Here is a 21490-nt window from a genome sequence, read left to right on the forward strand (position 1 = left end):
AATCGCCCTGGCAGCAGGACCCCAGTGGGTGCACAGGAAATGGATGGCAAGCCTGGGTCAGGGCGGTGAGGCAGATCCAGAATTCTCTAGGAGGTCAAATCAGAGGACATGAGGAAAGGACAAGCGAGTATTCAGGAAGGCCTCAAATAACAGATTGTTTGTTTCACACAAATATGTCAGAAGGACAGACGACCAGGTTGGACTAGACATTCTGAATGCCTCCACCTTTGCCCTCTGCCACCCTCAGTGAGTTGTTTTTATGGCCATCTGCAGAGGCATGTGCTTACAATCCCAAAATGGCTGCTGCACCTCCAGCCAGGAAAAGGAGGTGAAAGCCATTCTCTTAGAAAAGTTTTGACTTCTTACTAGGGAAGGGATGTCAATCATCTCATTGTCCCGATTATAAAGCTACTGATAGCTGCAAGGAAATCTAGAATAATGAGGTTTTAGGGAAGTATATTGGTTCCCTAGACAAGATCATGGTTCAGTTAGGAAGGTGGAGGGAATGAGTACTGGCTGAGCACTGAGCAGCATCTGCCCCAAGAGCAGCGGAAGAGTCCAGGGAATGATTCAGGTTTAACAGACCTAAAGTTTGAGGTGCCCATGGCATGAGGGAAGACGCCCATCGCTGAAGATGGGTAGAAACATTGCCCCGAAGGTACAGATGTGGGTCATCAGCTCATAATGGAAGATGACCTTCCAGAAAGTTCTCAGCCCATTACAAGACTGCTCTATGGAAACCGTGAGTCCTCTTGATCTACCAAAGTAAGAATGTGGTGATGTTATCAAGCTCCCGGAAGGAAGAATGCTGAGATGGTCTCTGTCTGTGAACCTTGGCCCACCATAAGCTTGTCACCTTCAAGGCAAAGCTGTGGCTCCTGCCCACCCACCCCCTAGCAGGTCACATGGGAACATGAAATAAATGCCTAGGGTTGACTGGCAGGGAGGACAGCAGGGCCTTCTAGTCTCCACCCACCCTAGGGGTCAAAGCCTGGCCTTGAGCAAGACTCCACAGCCATCCTTGACCTTAGCTGTGTGGGAGAAGGAAAAATGTCCCGCCTCCCCTTCTCCCTCCACCAGCCTGGGTCTTCATCTGTAATCAGGGGCTGTGGGAAGGCACCTTCCTCTGGCCTCGTTAATTATCCTTTTTAATCACTCTGAGAAGGGCCTTCCCTCAGTGGTCTGCTCTCCTGCATAGTCAGAGTCAGGGCCTGCGATCTCATAGCGGCAGCCTGCCTGTCCCTGCCCATAGCAGTCCCTGCCCACGGAGCCCCAAAGACCCAAGAGCAGGCTGGCAATGCCGCCATCTTGACTGTCCCCTAGGCCAAAGGTCTTCCTAAGGGAAGGAATACAGCAGCCCCTTATCGTCTTCCTCAAAGATGCCCTCAACACATCTTCCTTCTCTTAATGGCTCTTCCCTGAGCCTCCTTCTACTTCCCTCCAGGCTGGGTCCACTCATCTCTTCTGGCCTCTCTCTCTCCTGAGATTCAGGCTCCTCAGCAAGAGCTTGGACTCCACAAGTTTCTCCAACTCAGCCAACCCCATGTCCCCAACTTGCCTGTGACACTTGCTGCTCCCTGCCTGAGACTGGCCCAGGCCCCTGGAAATCCTGTGTCTCAGTCAAATATGTGGAAGTGGGTAGTTTATAAAGAGGTTTATTTTGGCTTTGACTCTGGAGGCTGGGAAGTCCAAGAGCATGTCACACTCCACACACGTGCGCGCGCGCGCACACACACACACACACACACTCACATACACACCTATTCCTAGTTTATGTCCACTTAAGTTTCCTGGTTTCATGCCCTCTCTGGAGACCACTGTGGAGTGGACACGCAGAGTCTGAGCGCCTAGAACCCACTGCCCCTTCTCCTTGCCTCAGCTAACCTGCCCACTTGCAGCTTCAGGCCCTATTTGTCTTGGGCCTGTCCACAAGTCCCATATCCAGCCACCGCCATTGGTTCAGGACTGGGGACCTGACACAGATCAGGCCAATGACACAAGATTCACTGGGGGCTTCTGGGAAGGAAGTGTGCCGACATCAAACCAGAACCACTAGAGACCCGTCCAAAGATGAAGCCCAAAGAGGACGGGGACCAGGAGTGTCAGGGGAGTGTCACCTAAGTGCCCGCACACCTGGACACAAGGGGGCCCAGCCAAGGCTTCTGAGCAAAGGAACCCCATGTTTGGCCTCCCTTCACAATGTCCCTTCAGGGAGCCCACTTTTGGGGTTGGGTATGGATTTTTAAATTCCCAGAGGCAGGGCCAAAGGTCTCCAGGGCAGAAGAACCAAATAGTCACCCCAACATGGTTACCAAATCCAACCAAGGACAGGAAGCAGGAGGCCACAGGGTGTCCCTGGGGAGGTGTCCTAGCCACTATGGATGCCTTGGGAGCTGGCAGGAGGCAAAGAGACCCTGAGCTGGGATGGAGACTTCTGAGACATCCAGGGGCCCTTTGTGCAGAGCCCATGGCCTTGACCATGGGGTCAGTTGGGCCATTCGCACTGATAAGATATGTAGTTATATACATGTATTTTGGCAGTACTGGGGATCGATCCCAGGCCCTCATGCATGCTAGGCAAGCATGCTACTCCCAAGCCACATCCCCAGCCCTAAAGTGTCATGATTCCAGCTGCCAAGTCCCATGGGCTAAAATCCTGCCTCCTATCAGCAACTTGGTTCATAACATAGAGAAATAATAAATAAGTCAATCAATTTTCTAAAGACTTTCACAGATTCCCAGAGAGGCCCACACTTGCCAGAAAGCTTTACAACTGCCTCCAGGTGGTCCTGTCCCCCCACCACCACCCCGAGGCACCTGAAGTACTGCAGACACCCACACGCAACTGACCCACCTGCCTAGGCCTTGCTCCATCCAGGCCCGGCTCTGCACCATCACTATCTTCCCCACCACTCTCCTGGCCCCCGGAGGACAAAGAGGAGCCAGAGCAGAGGACTGCCTGAGCTGGGCTCCTTCCAACCCCCTAGCCTGGCCCTCCAAAGCACAGGGTCTGCCAGAACCTCCAGCCTCCATGCAGGGCCCAGAACCCACCCTGGCCTGGCCCCTGTGAAAGCCAGGCCCTGCCCAGGGACTAAGCCTCCTTGGCCACTGATCGACACAAATCAAGCCAGGCTTCTGCAAACGTGCCAGGGCCATGCATGCCCAGGTGCCAGGTGTAGAAACTGGTTCACACGCTCCTGCCTTTTGTGCCTCATTCGGTCCTGGTCTCAGCTCAGTTCTCTGCCCAGCTGGTCACCTCCCTAACCTCTGGTCCAGGCCGCCTGGCTCTGAATTTCCCTGACAGGAACCTAGAGCTACCCAGCTGTCCAACACAGACCAGCTGAAGCTCAGGGGGAGCCATGAGTGTGGCCCTCGCACCCTGCACGCTTGCTCTGGGCACTGTCTCTGGAGACCTGACTCCCCTCTGGAGCCCCCTGCAGGTCCCCATAGTGGGGTACCAAGCAGGGCTTGTCCTGCCAAACTATCCCAATTGCAAGGGTCAGAACTGCCTTGAAGGTCAGGGGCAACAAAGTCACCATCTGACCTCTCTTTGAATCTCATATTGTCGTAAACTTAATGCAAATTCTTTTTGCTAGGTGTTTTCAATGACTATGTTTTCAATGTTCACACTGAGATAAAAGTGAAGATTTCTCCTGTTGCCACCCTGGCTACAACTCCTCATACAGCCCAGGGCACACACACAGATTCAGAAGCAGTGGAACTGGCCAGGTCTGGGCACCAAATCCAGGTCCTCCAAGGGAAAAAGTCTGTCAACAAGGAAAGAGGGAAGGAGGGACGGAGGGAAGGAGGTAGAGAGACACAAAAAGCAAAATCTTTCAAAAGAAAGAAATGAACCCTCTGTTTGGTACTGCTGTAACTTCTACTGTTCCTGAAAGTTATGGATGGCAGATTCAGCACTATCTGTCACCCACAGCACCCATCAGGGCCAACAGCAAGGACACTTCTGCCACCTAAAGCAAAGTCGAGAGATTTTACTCTAAAATATAAAGCTCAGAGTCTTCTCACAGTCACCTCCTTTTACTATCAGTGCAAATTTGTGGGAAGACAAGTTCTTCCCATCTGCAAGTCCAGGCTGGTTCCTGGGCCACGGGCACAATCTCCCTCAGCTCCTGGGAAGGCCGGGCCACAGCTGCGTGTCATCGAAGGCTGCTCAGACCGGCCCACATCACTGATGGAGCAGAGGAGCTGGGGCTGCACTCAGTAGGGGCCGCAAGAGGAGGGTGAAGGTGGGCCAGCGCCCAGGCCCCTTCCTAGTCCACCAGACTCTGGACAAAGCACTCGGACCCCCTTTCACCAGCAGGGTCCCGGTTTTCTCCTGTGTGGACTCCTGGAGTCCTGATACAGATGATGGGCGGGGGTGGCAAAATAAACACACAGGCTTTATTTATTATTATTTTTTTTAGTGTTTTGTCAGTTTTGTTGTTGTTGTTTCTTTGTTTCGTTTTGTTTGAACACTAAGGTTTATTTTCAAACAGCACACGGATGATCTGCGGGGCAGGGCCAGGCAGGGCCGGTGTCTGCGCCCACCCACAGCAGCTGCCAGGTAAAGAAGACCCTTGCCCAGGTGGCGCGGCTGAAGCTTCAGGCAAGCGTGGCGGTGACTTGGCGGCCCCCAGCCCGCCCTGCAGCCGGGCACACATGCGGGCACGGAGAAGGGTGCCAGGAACTCAACTAGGGACCACAGCAGCTTCAGAAACACTGGTGAATTCTACCAGACTGGCCAGGATTGGGCTTTGGGGGGAGAACAACCTAATCTTTGGGAGAATACCTTTCGGCTTAGGTCTCTCGTCTCTCGGTTTCCCTTTGCTTTTTCAAAAGTTTAAAAACGAAAACGAAAAAAGAGAAGAAAAAAAAAAAAAGAAAGAAACACACATTTTTTGGGGGGGAGGGGAAAGGTGTTCTTCACACGCCCAGAGGACTGCAGGAACTCCGCCGTCACGTCACTGCACCCGTTCCGTGAAGTTCTCAGGGAAGACGCCCCGGCATTTTTCCAACTCCTTGTGCTGGTTCCAGTCACTCTCCTTTACGCCCATGAGCCAGCCTTCATCCTGGTGCAAGGAGAGCACCCACATCACACAGAGATGAGGGACAGAGGGCACAGAACCAAACAGGGTTCCCTGGAATCTCTTGGGAAGATGGTCCCTCTTCCTGCTCTTTGCCTCTCAGCCTGCCCAGCCCACCTTGAAAATGCCTCCTGATGCCTCTTCCTGAGACCTATACCTACCCCGCAGGAGCCAGCCTGCCCTCAGTGGGTGGGTTCAGGGTTAAACCTACGCCTGGTTTGGGTGAGCTGCTCTTTCCTAAGACAGCCTGACCACTACACTGATGTAATCATGACAAACAACACCCCCCGCCCCAGTCCCAGGGCTTCATACCACCCAGTGCCCACTGAGGACCCTTCCCTGGGGAGGACAGTAGCACTCCTTCCAGGTTTCAGATTTCTATATACAGTACTGGAAAGATCTAGAAGCACTCACCAGTTAAAAGCTACTAGAAGGTCCCCAGTCCACCCTATCACGTGCTTCACTCCCAACTTGCCCTTTGCTTCACTACTGACCCCTAGCAGGGGTCTTCTGTCCAGAGCTTATCCTGGAACTGAGTGACTGTCCATCCCTGCCCACAGCTGCTGCCCCTGTGGCTGGACTAGGCCTGGGAACTTCCTGGATCTTTGTGATTTACCTTTGTGTTGTTATCTGCCTTGTCCTATGTAACTCTGATGTCCTATCTGAGCCCAGTGCAGCCACCCCCGAACAAAACCTTCCTATGGGTTGAGGTTCAGGGTTCTCCTTCTTGAAATCCCACCCAGTGAGGGCAGGCACCCTAGAGAGGTCAGTGGAGACGTGGGGGCTTAGGAGAATCAGTGGGTTCAGGCCCAGGCCCCTTATGCCCTGCCAGCAGGTGCTCAGTGCTGAAACTAAGGGCAAAAGCCATATGTCCCCATGGGCACCAAACACCCCACAAAGGCTCCCTTGCACCAAAAGTAAAGTCCTTCTGAGAGCCCTTAGCCATCTGAGCAAATCAGCTGGCCCAAACCTAGGAGGGTCCTCTGAGATGAACTAATATGGAGAAGCCACAAGCGCAGAAGGCATCTGGGGTGAGACCCAGCTGTGAACACATCTGAGAAAATGGTGGCCCCGTGAGGACAGAGCAGGGCCAGCCTCGAGGGCAATAGCCAGGTGGACGTGATCAGAGAGAGGCCACTGCTCAGCCATTGCTCCGTCTACTGCACAGAGGACACCTGCAGGCAGGGATCTGAGCAAGAGGGATCCTGTTTGGGAGGAAGGTGGCCTGGGCGAGGGGTAGATAAGGAAGGAGAAGGGGAAAGAGAAAGCTGACAGAGCCTAAGAGAAAGCAATGGAGGCTGAAGGAAAAGAGGACACTGAAAAGCTGAAAGATGGAGAGAAGAGGGGCAGGGAGAAGAGGCTAGTGGGAGAGGACAGGATGGACAAAAATCAGGATGAGAGTAAAGGGCTTTCGGGGGAAAGGGGAGGAGCATCCCATGAAGTCCTGGATCTCCAGACAGCGAGCCTCTGCTGCCCCCTGCTGGCCATCTCCGGCACCGCAGCCCGGCACCCACTCACCTGTTCCTCCGGGTTCTGAAAGGGGATCACCAGCACCACATCACCAGCCTTGAGCTGCAGCTCGTCCGTGTCAGTGGCCGTGTAATCGTGCTGAGCCTGCACCTGCAGAGGTCAGGAGAGCATGTCAGCCACCCGGTGGTCCCCCTCCAGACCAGCACAAGGCAGAGGCTTTGTACCGTGAACCCCTATGAAATGGTGATGCGGGGCTCCGAGGCCACTTAGTGGGTTGAAGTGGCATAGCAGGGATCATATGACAGCAAATCTGAGAGGATGGCCCCAGCCCCAGGCACAGTGGAACAGTAGCTGGGTCTGCTAGCCTGGGCTCACCTTGAACATGAAGCCCGGGGGGAGGTCCAAACGGCCGGCCCCGCTGCTGCCTTCTACGGTGCCATTCACAGTTGCTGAGAACGTTTCCACCACCACAGCCGGAAGAGAACTCTGGGGACAGGAGACAAGTTAGCTGATCAGGGTGATGGTGCAGAAGAACAAGGGCCACCGGGGAGGGAAGGAGAGGTGTCTGTGCCAGGTGCCAGACCAGCCTGTCCCCAAACTCCTCAACAGGAACTGCAGCCTACGGGCAAGTAGCACAGGGGAGCCACAGGGAGGCAGGTGGACAGACAGACAGACGGTGGACACAGCAGGAAAGAAAAGCAGGGCTTTGGTCCCTGCCGTCTTACGGAGGCTGCTTCACTTGCCGCCGTCTCCCCAGGCTCCTGGGCTCCAGGCGCAGGCTGGGTCCCACCTGCCACCTCCAAGGCCTCTGCAGGCTGCAACATAAATGCCGGCAAGGGGTCAGACACAGGACGGGATGCTGCAACCAGGACACAGGGAACAGGCCAGGGGAGGGCAGCACCTGAGTGGGAAGGCCAGGGATATTGGCCTGGCTGGTCTCCAGTTCTAGCATTGCCAGGACCTTGAATAATCTGGGAGCCCCTGCAGATCAGGCAGGCCCCAGACACAGGAAGATGCTGAAGAGGTGCTGGCAGGCACAGGAACACCAAGTGACAGGCATGCAGAAGCCTAGTGCAGGAACCCAGGATGCCACCCCAACCGTGCCTCGCAGGCCCTGTCCTCTAAGACTTCACCAAGTCTCAGCTGCCTCCTGTCCACCCTGCCCGGCCCAGCTGACCAGGCAGAAGCCTGCATCTATGCTCCTGTCCCCACAGGAATGCAGCTCACAGCAGGCAGGGCGGTCCTTTCCCAGCCCTGGACACTGGGATGCCCCAGCAGCCCCCAGCAAGGGCCCTGCAATTGGGCTGACCTGGGCCAACACAGACTCGGACACTTCCTACCCCTGAAACCAAGTTCCTCGACCTCCCTTAGCCTCCACTTCCTCACCTGGAAAAGGAAGAAGCGTGGCTGACCAGATCATAATGAAGATTAAGTGAGAAAATTCTGGAAAGTGCCTGGTATAAACTGGTAGGTGTGCTCTAAAATGGTCCTCCCTCCCCCACTCAGAGGGGGCCCTGCACTGGGGTGGGCAAGTGGGAGGGAGGCAAGATGTGACTCCAGCCATGTACACCCACACCCCCTAGTGACCTTGTCCAGGGGCCTCCTGGCTCAGGACACCATCCTCACCCTCAGGCTCACAGTGGCCTGGTCCATCCTGTACCCCCTCCTCTGGCCTCTTCATCCATGCTATATCCCCAGAGATGGGGACAAGCTGGACAGGGGGTGGGGGTGGGCAGGCACTTACTTGGGCAGACCCCTGCTCGGCCGTCTGGTTGGGCCAGGACACAGCAAATGTGCCCTCAGCAGCACCAGGCTCCCCGGATGGCAGGCTGCCAGCTGGACTCTCTGTGGGCTAGTGACAGGCCACCAGAAGAGAACGGGGCAGGTGGGGAAGGGAGGAGCAGGGAGGCCAGGTGGGAAAAACGTTGGGCAGGGGGCACGAGACAAGAGAAGACCGTCATGAGTGGCCAGAGTGTTGACGGGAGGGTGTGGGTGCCTGAGGTGGACAGTCTAGCCAGAGCCCGAGGGCTCGCCTCTCTCCCCCTTCCTTATTTCTGCATTACCAAGGCAACGGTCAGGTGGGATGGGAACCTGCAGTTCAGCATCCACAGAAATCCACACATGAAACTCGCCCTGCCATTCAAACCAGGCTTGTCTCTGACAGCTCAAGTAAAATGCTCTCCTGGAATTCCCAGGAGCAGCACTGGGGTGTATGCCCTCAGAGCATGACATGCCACATCCACTTGTTCCTGCCAGGGCCTCAGCTTGCATCAGGAGGTCTCAAGGACCAAGCCCATGGGGAATTCTGGCTCAACCACCACCAGCCATGGGTCCTATTCCAAGCCCTCCCTGGGCCTCAGCACTCTGAGCTATAAGCTGATGGGTGGCACCTGTCCCAAGTGAGCTGGCCTTGTACCTGCCCATAGTCACTGCTCTCGGAAGACACCAGCCCTGCCCTCACCCACCAAATGGCTCCCAGATGCCACTCTGCATTCCTCCACTGCCAAAAAGAGCCCTCCACTCCAAAGCCCTCCTGCCTCACAGGTCTCTGCCCACCATAAAGAACCCAGTCCATCCTAGGTGACCACCTGGCTTCTTGTCCACAGGCAAACACTCACAGGCCCTGAGGACTGTGTCACATCATGGAGGGGACCCTCATCTCCAGTTAAACTGAGGAGGCCCTTTCCCATGGTGATGACCAGGAGAAGCAGTAGATCAGCTACAGAAGCAGCCTCAGTGGGCTCCCTGTGCATGTGTGCCCGCGTCTGTGTGTGCTGCGTGGGTGAGTGTGCCAGGTGTGTGCACCTGTGAACAGGAGTAGGGGGTGAGTGGCCTGGGCACACAGAGACGCAGCTCCCCCGGGTACAGAGCAAACACAGCTTACCTCCCAGAGGTCCCACGGAATTGACTGAGCGCAGCAGTGGGGGAGAAGGACAGAGTTAGCACGGAGGTTAGAGACAGGAGAGCAAGCAGTCCACAGAGAACCCCTACCCCGGGGCTTGGGTATAGCAGGAACAAGAGCTAGGTCTGCAGCTATCACACCCCAGGTCAGGGAGTGGCTGCCAGGACAGGCAGGGTGCTGAGATGAACCAGAAGTTGCAGGAAGTATTTAACCAGCCCTCTTCTGAGGGGCGTCTGATGGCTAGTCGGGGTCTGTTTTCTGCCCTGCGCCTAAGGGAGCGACAAGGGCTGAGAGTCAGGAAGCAAGGTGAAGGGCAGGGCAGTGAGTGGGAAGAGGGCCTGGTGATCTGGGACCCCCAAACCTTGAGCCTACGTGGCCACATAGCAGGTGGGCAAACATAAGCCCAGACCCTGGAAGTTGGTGGGCCTGCGGGTGGTAGTGGGCACAACCAACCTGACCAGAGGGCGTGGGCGCCTTCACGGGGCTTGCCACGGGTGGCAGAGGGTCAAAGTCCAGGTCCAGCAGACTGGCCTGCTCAGAGAAAGGCCCCGGGGCCTCGAACTTGGCAGCAGCAGCAGCAGAAGAGGAAGGTCGTTAGTGGCAGGCTGAGCACCTTCACCTCAGGTACACACAGCAGGTGAATACAGACCCCCATCCCAGGCTCTGGCCCACCCACCTCACACACATATACTAAGGAGCACTACCCGTGACCACAGGACCTGGCACAGGTCCCCCTCACATAAGGACAACACCTAGCACTCAGCACTGGACATCCAGCAGCAGTCCCGCCATGAGGCAGCCACCCCGCAAGACCAAGGCAAGCCCCAGACTGCCCCCATCTCCATCCGCTGGATGGGGCAGACTCCTGTGCTCCTCTCCTTTCTCCAAAAGCTCCGTTGCACACCAAGAGCAGCCCCAGGCCACAACCCAGCTGGACAGGATCACCCTCAGTCTCCCCAACCTGCCCGCCCCAGGGTTGGGAGTTCTACACTACTTGTCCACAGGGAACCCCAGTCAAGTCACCCTCTGTGTCACCTACCAACCAGCTGCAGGGATGGAGAAAGGGTTGAGCAAGCCCAGACAGCCTCAGAGGCCAATCTCCAAAGTGGGGTCCCCAGTGCTAGGGGCTTCAGATCCACCTGGGAAACCTGCATTAAAGCTCGACTCCACCCCTGCAGCCACCATCAGACCCCTATTCAGTGGGCCCAGCAGCACGCATAGAACAGGCTCAGCCCCAAGGGAGAAGCCCACTGTACAACAGGCCGCACCACTACAGGGGGAGGTCTCCCCAGAGCCCCCAGGGGAGGACCCTTGGATGTCAGAACTGATGACTGGCTTTGAAGAGCCCCCTGAGGCTGGTGGGGGGCTGGGAATGCACCAGCACTCAGGGGACAGGGTGCTTTTAAGGAGGGGCTGGACAGTCTGCAGCCTTCATCTTATTATACAAGGGATTTCCTTCTTTCAGGACCAGAGAAGACTTTATCCAGATCCAAAAGAGGATGTGGCTCAGGGTTCTGGCTCTCTTGAGCCCTCATGCAGTACTGGGCAGGTCCCTAGCCCCCAAAGCCCAGGCCAGCCAACTCCTTGGCCTACTCACTCTTGACAGGCACCCAGCACTAAGAGGGAGTGCCCTCCAGGCCGGTGTCCACCACAGAGCCTCCATCAAGGGCCTGAGACTTGAGGTATGGGCAGTGGCTCTCCAGAGAGGCCTCCTGAGAACACTCACGGGCATCTGTCCCCCTGCATCAGGCCTTCCATGTCAGCAGGTCAAATGGACTGACTCCCCAGAACCAGGGGAGCCCAGGCCTACCGCCAGCAGCTGACTGTCCTTCAGGTCCAGTCCTATCTGATGGGCCTGAGTCGGTAAGGTCACTGCCCCACCTCACAGCCAAGCCATCTCTGAGGATTGAGTACTTAGGACACCAATACACACAGCCTCCAGGTACCTCCCACCAGCAGGGGGCCAGCGTCCTCCCCAAGCCCCACCCTGCTTCTTCAACACCCTCACATTAGTCGGCTAAGTCCAGACAGCAACCTCCCTAGTGCTCCCAGGGAAGGGTCATCAGCCACAGCATTGACCACTTGCTGTATTGCTCCTGGCAAGTGACCCCCGCCCCGCACCATGCATGACTGAGGATCCTTCCTCGCAGGGACACAGGCTACTCACCACATCACAGCAAAGAAGCCCTGGTAGAACCTGCATCATGGATGGGGACAAACCCACCCCTGCCCCATGCAGCAATACCCCAGGTAGACAGTTGTCCCACCCCAGACCAGAATGGATAGCCCTACCTCCCTGGATATGGATACAAGGGGTGGCAAAGGACACATGCAGACACATGGGGGAACAGAGACACAGAGTCATAGTCTGGGTATGAACAGTCTCTAGCCACCTCCTGGCCAGACCCTCTTCTCTGTCTGAGACAGGCTGTCAATCAGGCCTAAAGGTCCCTCACCTCCTAAATGGGGGCAATGCTCCCTCCTAGAGGGTGTTTGAAAACCAAAGGATGTACTGCAGGAAGCGGGTGGCACTACTTGGTCGGTACTTAGTTGCTCTCATGTCATTCAAGTCCCTCATCTGAAAACATGCTGGCCAGCATGTCCAGTCACCCTCAGGCAGGGGAGGGCTGTCACTGCTATTCCTACCTCCCTGTGCCTCCTTCTCAGAAAGGTTTGTATGTCTCCTGGGCCGCTGGCATTGTGTCACACAGCCACCTGCCAGCAGTCTTGGTGCCAACCTGGAACCATTGTTCTCTGATCCCACCTGCCCTTCACCATGCTCATGGGCCTCTCCTCCAGGCTTCTGGGCTTGTGCAAAGGAGCCTGCTGGAGGCAGAGTCGAAAGACCTCCCGGGCAGGGCTGCAGGCAGGCCCGAGAAACCCCACGGCACAGTGGCCGAGTCCTCCACAGTCTGGTCTAGCACCACTTCCATCAAAGGTGAGGCCCTGCAGAAGGGAGGCTGGGGAGCCAGCCTCCAGCGGGAGGTTCTCTGGGGGTTGCCCCTGAGTCCATCTGATAATGTGTCAGCCCAGTCTGGTGCCAGCGAGAGGTTGTTTCGGTCCTGAGCAACACTCCCTGCTGTGCCCTCCTCCTGTTCATACATAGAGAGGCATTACACGGCTTTTAGACATTTACAAGCCAAAGTCTCCATGCCAGGCCACTCTAGGGTGTCCGACTGCTCTGACCAACTACTCCCACTGCCCCCACTCCCATGTTATTCTGGCTACAGTAATCCCATCTCCCATCCCTCCCAGACTCTCCGCTATCTCTGCCTATGGCTCTCTGTGACTAGCCACCGAGCGAAGGTCACCTGCTCCAGGAAACCTTCCCTGGCTGCCCCAAGCCCTCCACACTCCCCACCATAGCATCAGCAGAGTTGGCCCCCAGAGGCAAGGGGACAGCTGTCACCTCCGTATCCCTGCATCTGGCCACAGGACATGCTCAGAGATGGATGATGGACAGTGATGGAGGAATGACGGAAGTGGGAGGGCGGATGAATGAGAGAGGCAGGCGCAGACTACACAGCCAGATTCCTGGCCCTAAAGACAGGAGCCCAGGGCATGGGATGGAGGATGGAGATCATGCATGCTCCCAGAGACCGGAGAGTGAGAGGAGGGGAGAAGACTGGGCCGCGGCGGCCGCGGCTGACCTGGGAGGGGGTGGTCACGCTGATTTCGGGGACAAACGCGTCATCAAACAGGCTGAGGATCTGCTCCTGCTTGATCTCCTTGGACGGGGTGTGTTTGGGGGGCGGAGGGACTGGTGGACCTTTCCGGAGCTGTGGGTCCGCAGGCCAGGGGGCAGCGCAGGAGGCAGAGCAGAGCGTGGGGGTCCGGGGAGACAGAGACAAAGCCAAGGTTAGTCACACCCCCAAGCCCCAGCCCCACGCAGGCAACTGAGGAAAACAAGGTCAATGAAGAGTCACTGCTCCCAGACCCAGACACCAGGATTACAGGCCACCCCCAGGAGGGAGACCAAGGCAGGAAGTCCAGAAATACTGTGCAGGAAGAAGAAAAAAGGAGAGCGGAGGAAAGAGAAAGAGGGAGCAAAAGAGAGAGCTAAAGAATTGGTAAGAGTGACCGCTCAGGCCCCAGGACCTCTGGGTGAGGTCTGGCGCTCACCCCTGTCCACCTCTGCCCTCCCACAGTCCACTCTTCCATCTCCCTGGGCCCAGGCAGGGCTGCCCCAGCTCAGCCTCAGTCTGTCCCTAGAGAGGCCAACGTGGGGCCAGGCCATGCAGGGCCACACACCTACTCACAAGGTGAGGGAACTCGTGCAGGCCACACAGTCCCCGAGCCTGGGCTTCCCCCTTTGTTGAATACCGGTGCTAATGGTCTCCACTGCCCAGGGCAGCTGGGAGGATTCAGTGAATGAAAACATGGAGAGCACTGGTATAGTGTCCAGCCCAGAAGAAGCGCTATTCACTTGGGCACTTGTCCCTACTCTTAGCATCATTATCCAAACTGCGCACTGAGTCAGGAACAGCATAGAAACCAAAAGGGTGCTCCCCTATCAATCCCACTTGGCTGCCCACTCCCAGGCCCCTCACTGGTGGGGCAGGTGGGGTGTGGAGACAAAACAGTCCAGAAGCCCAGGCTCTGTCCCCCTGGACCTCCCACACTCCCTCACGGAGTCCTCCCTCTTTCTGTCCCTTTCATAATCCCACAAGAACACCTGGTGGGGCTCCTTCCTCCAGCCCCGGCCAGGGAGAGGAGAGACTTCCGAGACTCAGGAGGCTGAGGACACCTGAGCACCTATCTAGACACGGAAGGAAGATGGAGAGAAAATCAAGGAGCCAAAATGCGGAAAAGCCAGGGATCGAGGGAAGGGGAGGGAAAGGGTACGTGGGGACACAAGAAAGGAGAAATAGTCACAGACCTGAGGTGGGCCAGGGCCACTGGGCCAGCCTGGGCTAGGTGGGGGCCGAAGAGAACAAGGCCCAGGCCCAGGCCCCCGCTGGGCAAAGCCTCTGGCTCCAAACCTGTCCAGGCAGGGGGTGGAAGAGGAGGAGGAGGAGGAAGAGGAAGAGAAGAAGGAAGAGGAGGAGGAGGAAGAGGAGGGAGAGGAGGAGGAGGATGGAGACAGCAACATAGGAGCAAGAGAAAGGGGGGGCAGGGGACAGGCCACTGAGACAGCATGCCTACCTGAGATGGGGACTTGGGGATGGAGGCCCCGGGTGTGGCCCCGCTGGCTGGCTCTGGCTCATGGTTCACTCTGATCTCGGGGGTGGCCGCAGGGGAGCCATCTGGTGGAGGCGATGGGCTCTTGTTCCCTTTGGCAGGGGCATTGTCACTATGGAGGCAGGATAAGAAAGGGAGGACAATGTAGAGAGGCCATGGCATAAGAGAGATGCGCAGATGTGGCAGGTACATGGGTGTATGCCTAAGAACACCTGTGTACCTGTCCTCTCAGACCCTGATGTGGAATTGTGTGTATGTAGGCCTACATGTCCCTATGGACCCGCGTGTGAGAGTAAGTGTACATGGTGCCTGCATGTCCCCAGGGTTCCACATGGGACAGGGTGTGTACATGGTGCCTGCATGTCCCCAGGGTTCCACATGGAAACAGTGTGTATACGTGCATTGCCTGCACATCCCCCTGCATCCACGTGTGGAAGTGTGTGTGCACGCGTACAGGTACAGGAGAATATGAGGTATGCGTGTCTTTGAGAATGGGTGGTAAGGAAAGGCCCTGGGCATGCACCTGCAGGAGTTCACAGTGGGGACCTGCCTTGGAGGCAGGGGCTGCACCAGCTGGGACTCCAGACCAGAGGCCTGTGATCCCTGGGGACACAGAAGGCACCTGGTACCCCAGCCTATGCTGATGTTGTCCGAGATCTGCAGCATGAGCAAGCCAGACACTCTAGAGGCAAAGTGAGTCTCCCCAACTACACAGCAGTCCCTCTATCAGGGGGTGGGGACCACCTCCCCGGCCTGCCCCACAGGCTGCCACCTCCACCCATTGCAGTCCATTAGTCCACCCATGATACCCTCACTGTCTCCAGACCTTCGATCCCCGTCCCCCTCAGCCCAGTGTGCCTCCCCAATATACTGCCCAGAGGCCAGTAAACAGATGGGCATGACTTCATGGCAGAAGAGCAGACAGACCAGAAATAAGGGGAAGGTCCTGGGCAAAGGTGTGCACAGTGGCCATTGGGTGTGAAGGACAAAATCATCTGTTCTTGCATACGGATGTTCTAGAATGGCACCGTCCAACACAGCACCCACCAGCCACAGGGGAGGCGGGTATTCAATCTAAATCAATTAACACTACGAACTCAAAGCCTCCATTACCCTGGCCACGTTTCAGGCATTCACTATGCTGGCCGGTACAGATCTAGAAAGACCAAGTCACCTGGTGGGGCTTGAGGACAATGTGAGACACATTCCTGGTACTGTCTTGTCTATTTTGAATTTGTTTTATGGAAATGTATTTGCCTCCTTAAAGAGAAATCAACATGACATATGGTATATACATGTGCTGCAGTGTCCCCTTCCAGAGCCTCCCCAGGCCTCCCCCTGCCACCTTTTCCACCTGTGAGCACCTAGGCAGTCAGGGCCACATTGTCATACTGCTACCTTGCACTCTCCTCCTTTCTACCTGACAGCTCCCTTGGTCCTCTGTCCCCTCCCAACACATGGCACAACCCAGTCCCTTGGGGCAGCACAGCACACGGGGCAGGTTAGAAGTTAGTGGCGCCCTCACAGCAGGGCACAAGGCACATGCACGATGTGGCCGGGTGCTGGCTCGGAGGCCCCCAGAGCAGCACTATCTGCCGGTACCTGTTCTTCTTTCTGCGCAACCGGGAGAACAGTTTACTTTTCTTTCTGTGGGGATGGACGGGACATGGAAGCCTTCATTTTGGGGAAATGCCAGGTGCAGAGGGAGGCCCCTTCCTCTGCCCTCCTGTTGGCCAGGAGAGGCCTGGACAGTCCATCCTTGGACCTGTTGTCAGGCCTAGTGCCCTGGTGAAACCCCAGTTCGGTGTACCAGGGATGCTGACAAGGCCCAGGCCACAGGAACCCCAGGTGGGCCCAGAGTGCCAGGGAGGGGTCAGCTGGGCAGTGTGCATCCCTGGAAGAGGAGGGCTGCACCATGGGCCAGCTGGGTCGAAAGCCAGGTCCCAAGTCTCCACTTGCCTCCCTCTGGCCTTGGGTGCCCTTCCCAAGGGGCCAGCCTGCACTGCCCAGGACAGTCACACCCGCCACCACCTCACACACCCTGGGTGTACCCACATGTCCCTCCACAGCTAGCAGGTGCCCTCCCTGGGGACCTCAGCTCTACCTCTTGGCCTTCATCCCAGCCTCCCCTACCCTCCACACCCCTCCTGCTGCCTCAGGCACTGGTGGGGCCCTCTCTCAGTCACTCTTGCATTCGGAGAAGGAAGAGGGGAGACACAGTCACTAGGCAGCACCCCAGGCACCCAGGAAACACCCACAATCACCCTGTGCAGAAACTTAGGCTCATGAGGGCTCTCTGCACCTGCTATGATGTCACACACACAGATATATGTCACTCTCACAAACACACTCGTACACCCTCACATGCACTCATACATTCACACACTTACACACACACTCATACCCACACTGTCACACATACATTTTCATACACACTCACACACTCATACATTCACTCACACACACTCACGTGCACTCATATACTCATGTTCTCAAACATGCCCATACGCTTACTCCCACAATCTCACCAACATACTCAAGTGTACTTTTGTACGCACTTGAACTCTCACACTCTCTCACACACATACACCCAGAAAGGGAGGGAAATCCCAGACTTGCTGTTGCTCCAACCCCACGGCCCCAACCCAAGGCACAGGGTTTTTCCCCTCCCCTAGTGGCCTCTCTCAGGAACCGGGGACCTCCTGGGCACCTGGTCCCCTGGGGCACCTGCAGAGGACAGGGAGGAGCTCATGTGGAGCATTTCATGCCAGCATCCAGGCTCGGGGCATCTCACAACAGCCACAGTGAGGAGTGGGCAGGGGCACCACCCTGCTCTGGAGTTGGGCTTGCTGTCCAGGGACCACTCAGTCCTGGCCCCCAATGCTGAGCAGGTGCTTCTCCACACCCTGACCTTCTCCACAAACGAGGTGGGAAACCCCGGGTTCAGGGACACACTGGAGGAGCAGCTGATCTGCCCTCAACCGCTGCCCTGTCACAAGGAGGCAGGGCCAGGAAGGTTCCCAGAGTCCCAGGGCCAAAACCCCAGGGGACCAAGAAAGGCACCTCAGGGTCCCAGCCATTGAAGTTGGCCATGCCGGAGCCCAGGCCAACCACGGCCTCCCCGCCTGCACACACCTGGGCTGGGCCTTGACTGTGAAGGTGTTGCTGCCATGCTGCTTCTCCAGGCTGACCAGCACGTCGTTGAGGTTCTGGTTGAGCTGTAGGGGGACATTGAGCAGATGGGGGCTCCACACCCGTACAGCCACACCTCCCCAGTACCACCTCTTTTTCCTTCTCCCAACCCGGCCCCTGCCAGGAACAAGCTCCTCTGTCTCTATGGATGAGAGTTGGGAAATGGACACCAAACCCGAAAAACCATGGGGAAAGAGAAAAGGGGAATGGGCTTGTTACTAACCGTTATTGTTTGTGGGGATCATCTCTTCTCTTCTTACTACTTATAAGGATGCCCCAATATTCTATATAAAATTTGCACTATTTCAACTTTTGGTTTTGCCATCACTGTTTATCCTAATGGTCAAGGTCGTTTTGCCAAGATGCTTTCAGACTGACAATAACTGCCAGGAATTTCACCAAAGCACAGGCAAGAAAGGCAATTTGTCCCATGCACCTTGTGGTTCTCATTACTGAGACGAGGACGCTCAGAGCTGAATTTTTCCTCCTACTTACACGCAATTCTGCCTAGTGTTTTTTTATTTCCATGGACTAACTTTAGATAGAGAGATTTCCCTCCCCAAGACTTGTCATAAGTTGTCTCAAATCTTTGAAGGGAAGAAGGAAAAAATAAGAATGAATGAGAGACCCGAAAAGGCAGGAAGCCCTACTGAGGGTTGTAAGTCGGGAAAGGTTCCCAGCTGGCTTTTCCTCCACTGGCCCTGCGCTTGTAATCCACCATCATCAATCACTTAATTCCTCTGGGCCCAAGAGACAAAAGTCAGACCCACACCCATTGCATGGATCAGGGAAGCTGCCAACACTGGGTTTTTCCAACTGCAAAGTTAAACATCTTTGCACTCCAATTGCCAGTCCAGTCATGGAAATAATGCAGTGTAGGAATATCAGCTGGCCAGACCGCTTCTCACATCTGGCAGATAAGGCGGGCCTATTTCAACGTCTCAATTTTTTCCCCCATAAATTAGGAAACCGTCATCATTTCCTAACACTGAGCTCCATGAGCCAGTTTACAGTTTGAGGGCAGCTGATCCATGTCCCCCAACCTCTTCGACCAGGCAACAACAGGCTGCATGTGGGGAAGGGGCCAGGGCTGGATCTGGGATAGGCAGAGGGAGCCCCTTGAAAACAGGCACCAGCCAGTTCCTCCCCACAGCCCAGAGAGGGTAGTGGACTAGTGTACCCAAGCCAGGAAGGCCAGGGGGAGCCTGGGTGGCCCCATCCATGGCTATGACCACCATGGTCAGACCAGGAGGGAGCATGGTCCAGAGGCCCTGAGGCCCACAGGGGTCCCCAGGGCCTACCTTGCTCATCTCCTTGTGGAAGTTCTCCTCCAGGCCCGCGATGCTCTGAAACGTATTGACATAGAAACCTACACGGCTGGCGGGGGTAAGAAGAACACGGTTAGTAGACAGCCACGTGGCCAGCTTATCCACATGTGAACACACCCACCCTCATCAGGGACAAGCCCTGAGCGGGCAGGGGCCACCCCAGATGGACACGTAGGCTGGGCACTCCAGGTCGGCACGAGGGACCCCTCCTGGCCTCACCTGTTCCACAGGGATGGGAGCTCTTCCTGCAGGTCCACGTTCATTTCCTCAAACACCTTCTGAGCCTTGATGAGCTCCTCCTCGGCCTGGAGGGCAGGATGGGTCATTCCTCTCTCTGGGCCTCTGACCCAGCCAGCCCCTGCCAGCCCAGGGCAGGCCACCCCCATCCCCAAGGCCAGCCTGTCCCACTGCTACCTCCTGCCAATGTGCAGGGACTGGGGCTCTAAGCAAGGCAGAGGATGGACTGGATGTGGACACTCATCCAGGGGCTCCCATTGCAGCCTTTCAGGGTCCCTACACCCTGGTCCAGGCTGGATGGAGGGAGGTGCTCTAGGAAGTGAACCGGCAGAGCAGCCACGCAAATAAAGGGGAACCCTGGAACCCAGTGTGGGGGCGGCGTGAGGGAGCACACGACAAGAAAGCTAGACAAAGGGCCTAGAGAGTTACTCAGGAGGGGTGCAGAGGCAAGTCTCAGACCCGGCCAGGTGGGGTCCTGCCTGCCTCCATATGCACGCCCTTGGGCTGAGTGGCAGCCTGGGCTGCTGCTCTTGCTGACCCCTCCTGAGAGCTCCTTCCCTGTTCCTCAGGGCCAGCTCCTGCTCAGCCAAGGCCAGCCTTCCTTTACCTTCCTGGGACAGTCTTTCCCACCAACCCCTCTCTCTTCTGTGACCTACTAGGAGCAGCTGCTCAGGTACCTCTGGGACTGGCAGAGGGAGGTAGTGACTAGGAAGAAGGAAGCTAAGCTGCTGACAGATGCCAGTCCCCACTCCCCTTCCCGTGCCTCTCGGGTTGCTGACATCCGCCAGCGGGTGGCGCCAAGGTTCCATCACCCAGCCAGAGAAAGGCAAGTCAGATCCAGGCCAGGCCTGGGGAAGGGGCTCTGCTAGCTCACTTCTGGAGAGACACTGCTGGGAACAGTGACTCAGGAAGGTGACTCGGATTCAGGGTGTGAGTCACAGCCTAGGAATGTAGCGGGTCCCACCCAGGGGGAACCTCTGCCAGCAGCCTCAATTCTCAGGCCCAGTGGGGCCGGGGCCACCTTCTGGCAAAGGCAACCAGCTGCCTTAACAGCACTTTGCCAAAAGCCTGCGATTTCCCCAAGCCCAGCCCCGTTGCTCCACCCAGATTCAGGCACCAGGACCAGCCCTAGTGAGCCCCTATCCCAAGTATAGACCTAAGCTAGAGCCATTTGGTGATGGGGTGGGGCTGAAGAAGGGACCACCATGGCTTCTATACCTTTAGGTACTTGAAAGAATGAGCATGGATTCCTTATCTGACCATTTAAAATCCACCTTATAAAACTGAGAGGTGTAACAGAAGTGGGGAAAATATCCATCTAAACACACACCCATCCCTCAATCAGACTGGTGGCCCTCTGAGCACCAGGCCCTGTTCACAGGTCGCAGCCACATGGCAAAGAACAGGGCAGGTCCATTAGTGAGCTGCCAGATGTCAGGGCCTGTCTTTTAATCCCTTTAGGTCACATTCCTCATATTCTGGTTCATAAGTAGCACCTGGGGTTGGCAGAGAGTTGGGGGTGGTGGGCAGGGGAGACTGTCCATGGCTAGGGGAGGCCTTCCAGGCCCTGGAGCTCCCCTATATGCTGACAGGTCAAGGACAGATCCAAGATCAGCACCAGGTCATGCAGGAAGGCCTCAGGAGGCCATGGCAAGTATAGAAAGCACCTCAGAGCCAGCTCAGGGACACGTGGAGCTGGTCAGCTCCCAAGAGCACAGCTCAAGAGAACGCCCTGTCTCCCCAAAGCCAAGTCCACAAGTGGGGCAGCCCTGAGCTCCAAGTTCCCAGCTCATGGCCAGCCAGCAGCCCCCAGGTCATGTGAACAAATCCAACATATTTCCAACTTTCAGACAGGCCTGAGAAGAAGTAGGATATGCTCAAATACAAATGGGACCCATGATGGGCACTATGGTGGGGCCCTGTACTCTCAGCCACCTGGGAAGCTAAGGCAGAGGGATGGCAAGCTTGAGGCTAGCCTAGGCAACATAGGAGACCCTGTATCAAAATAGAAAATTAAAAAGGGCTGGGATATTGTTTAGTGGTAGAGCACCTCTGGGTTCAATCCCCAGTGCTGGGTCGGGGGAAGAAGAGCAGGG

General features: G+C 56.4%; 1 protein-coding gene across 14 annotated transcripts in view; it reads right to left on the reverse strand.

Moving 5' to 3' along the window:
- Positions 1 to 4400: 4400 nt before the first annotated feature.
- The window catches only part of Bin1 (bridging integrator 1), a 56870-nt gene continuing 39780 nt past the window's right edge, over positions 4401 to 21490 (reverse strand). For 3 of the 14 annotated variants that reach the window (XM_005315884.5, XM_021721813.3, XM_078017261.1), the window contains 12 exons: positions 19377 to 19462; positions 19131 to 19206; positions 17773 to 17855; positions 14602 to 14749; positions 13107 to 13235; positions 9910 to 10017; positions 9439 to 9462; positions 8299 to 8406; positions 7280 to 7369; positions 6930 to 7040; positions 6603 to 6704; positions 4401 to 5069 (listed from right to left, as the gene is read on the reverse strand). In XM_005315884.5, coding sequence (XP_005315941.1) covers positions 4962 to 5069; positions 6603 to 6704; positions 6930 to 7040; positions 7280 to 7369; positions 8299 to 8406; positions 9439 to 9462; positions 9910 to 10017; positions 13107 to 13235; positions 14602 to 14749; positions 17773 to 17855; positions 19131 to 19206; positions 19377 to 19462 — 1173 coding nt within the window. In that variant the 3' untranslated portion in view covers positions 4401 to 4961. The remainder of the gene's footprint in view (positions 5070 to 6602; positions 6705 to 6929; positions 7041 to 7279; positions 7370 to 8298; positions 8407 to 9438; positions 9463 to 9909; positions 10018 to 13106; positions 13236 to 14601; positions 14750 to 17772; positions 17856 to 19130; positions 19207 to 19376; positions 19463 to 21490) is intronic. The other 11 variants (XM_040294187.2, XM_078017260.1, XM_040294193.2 and 8 more) reach the window with 6 other exon arrangements.

Source organism: Ictidomys tridecemlineatus, chromosome 7, assembly GCF_052094955.1.
Source record: "Ictidomys tridecemlineatus isolate mIctTri1 chromosome 7, mIctTri1.hap1, whole genome shotgun sequence".
Taxonomy (NCBI): domain Eukaryota; kingdom Metazoa; phylum Chordata; class Mammalia; order Rodentia; family Sciuridae; genus Ictidomys; species Ictidomys tridecemlineatus.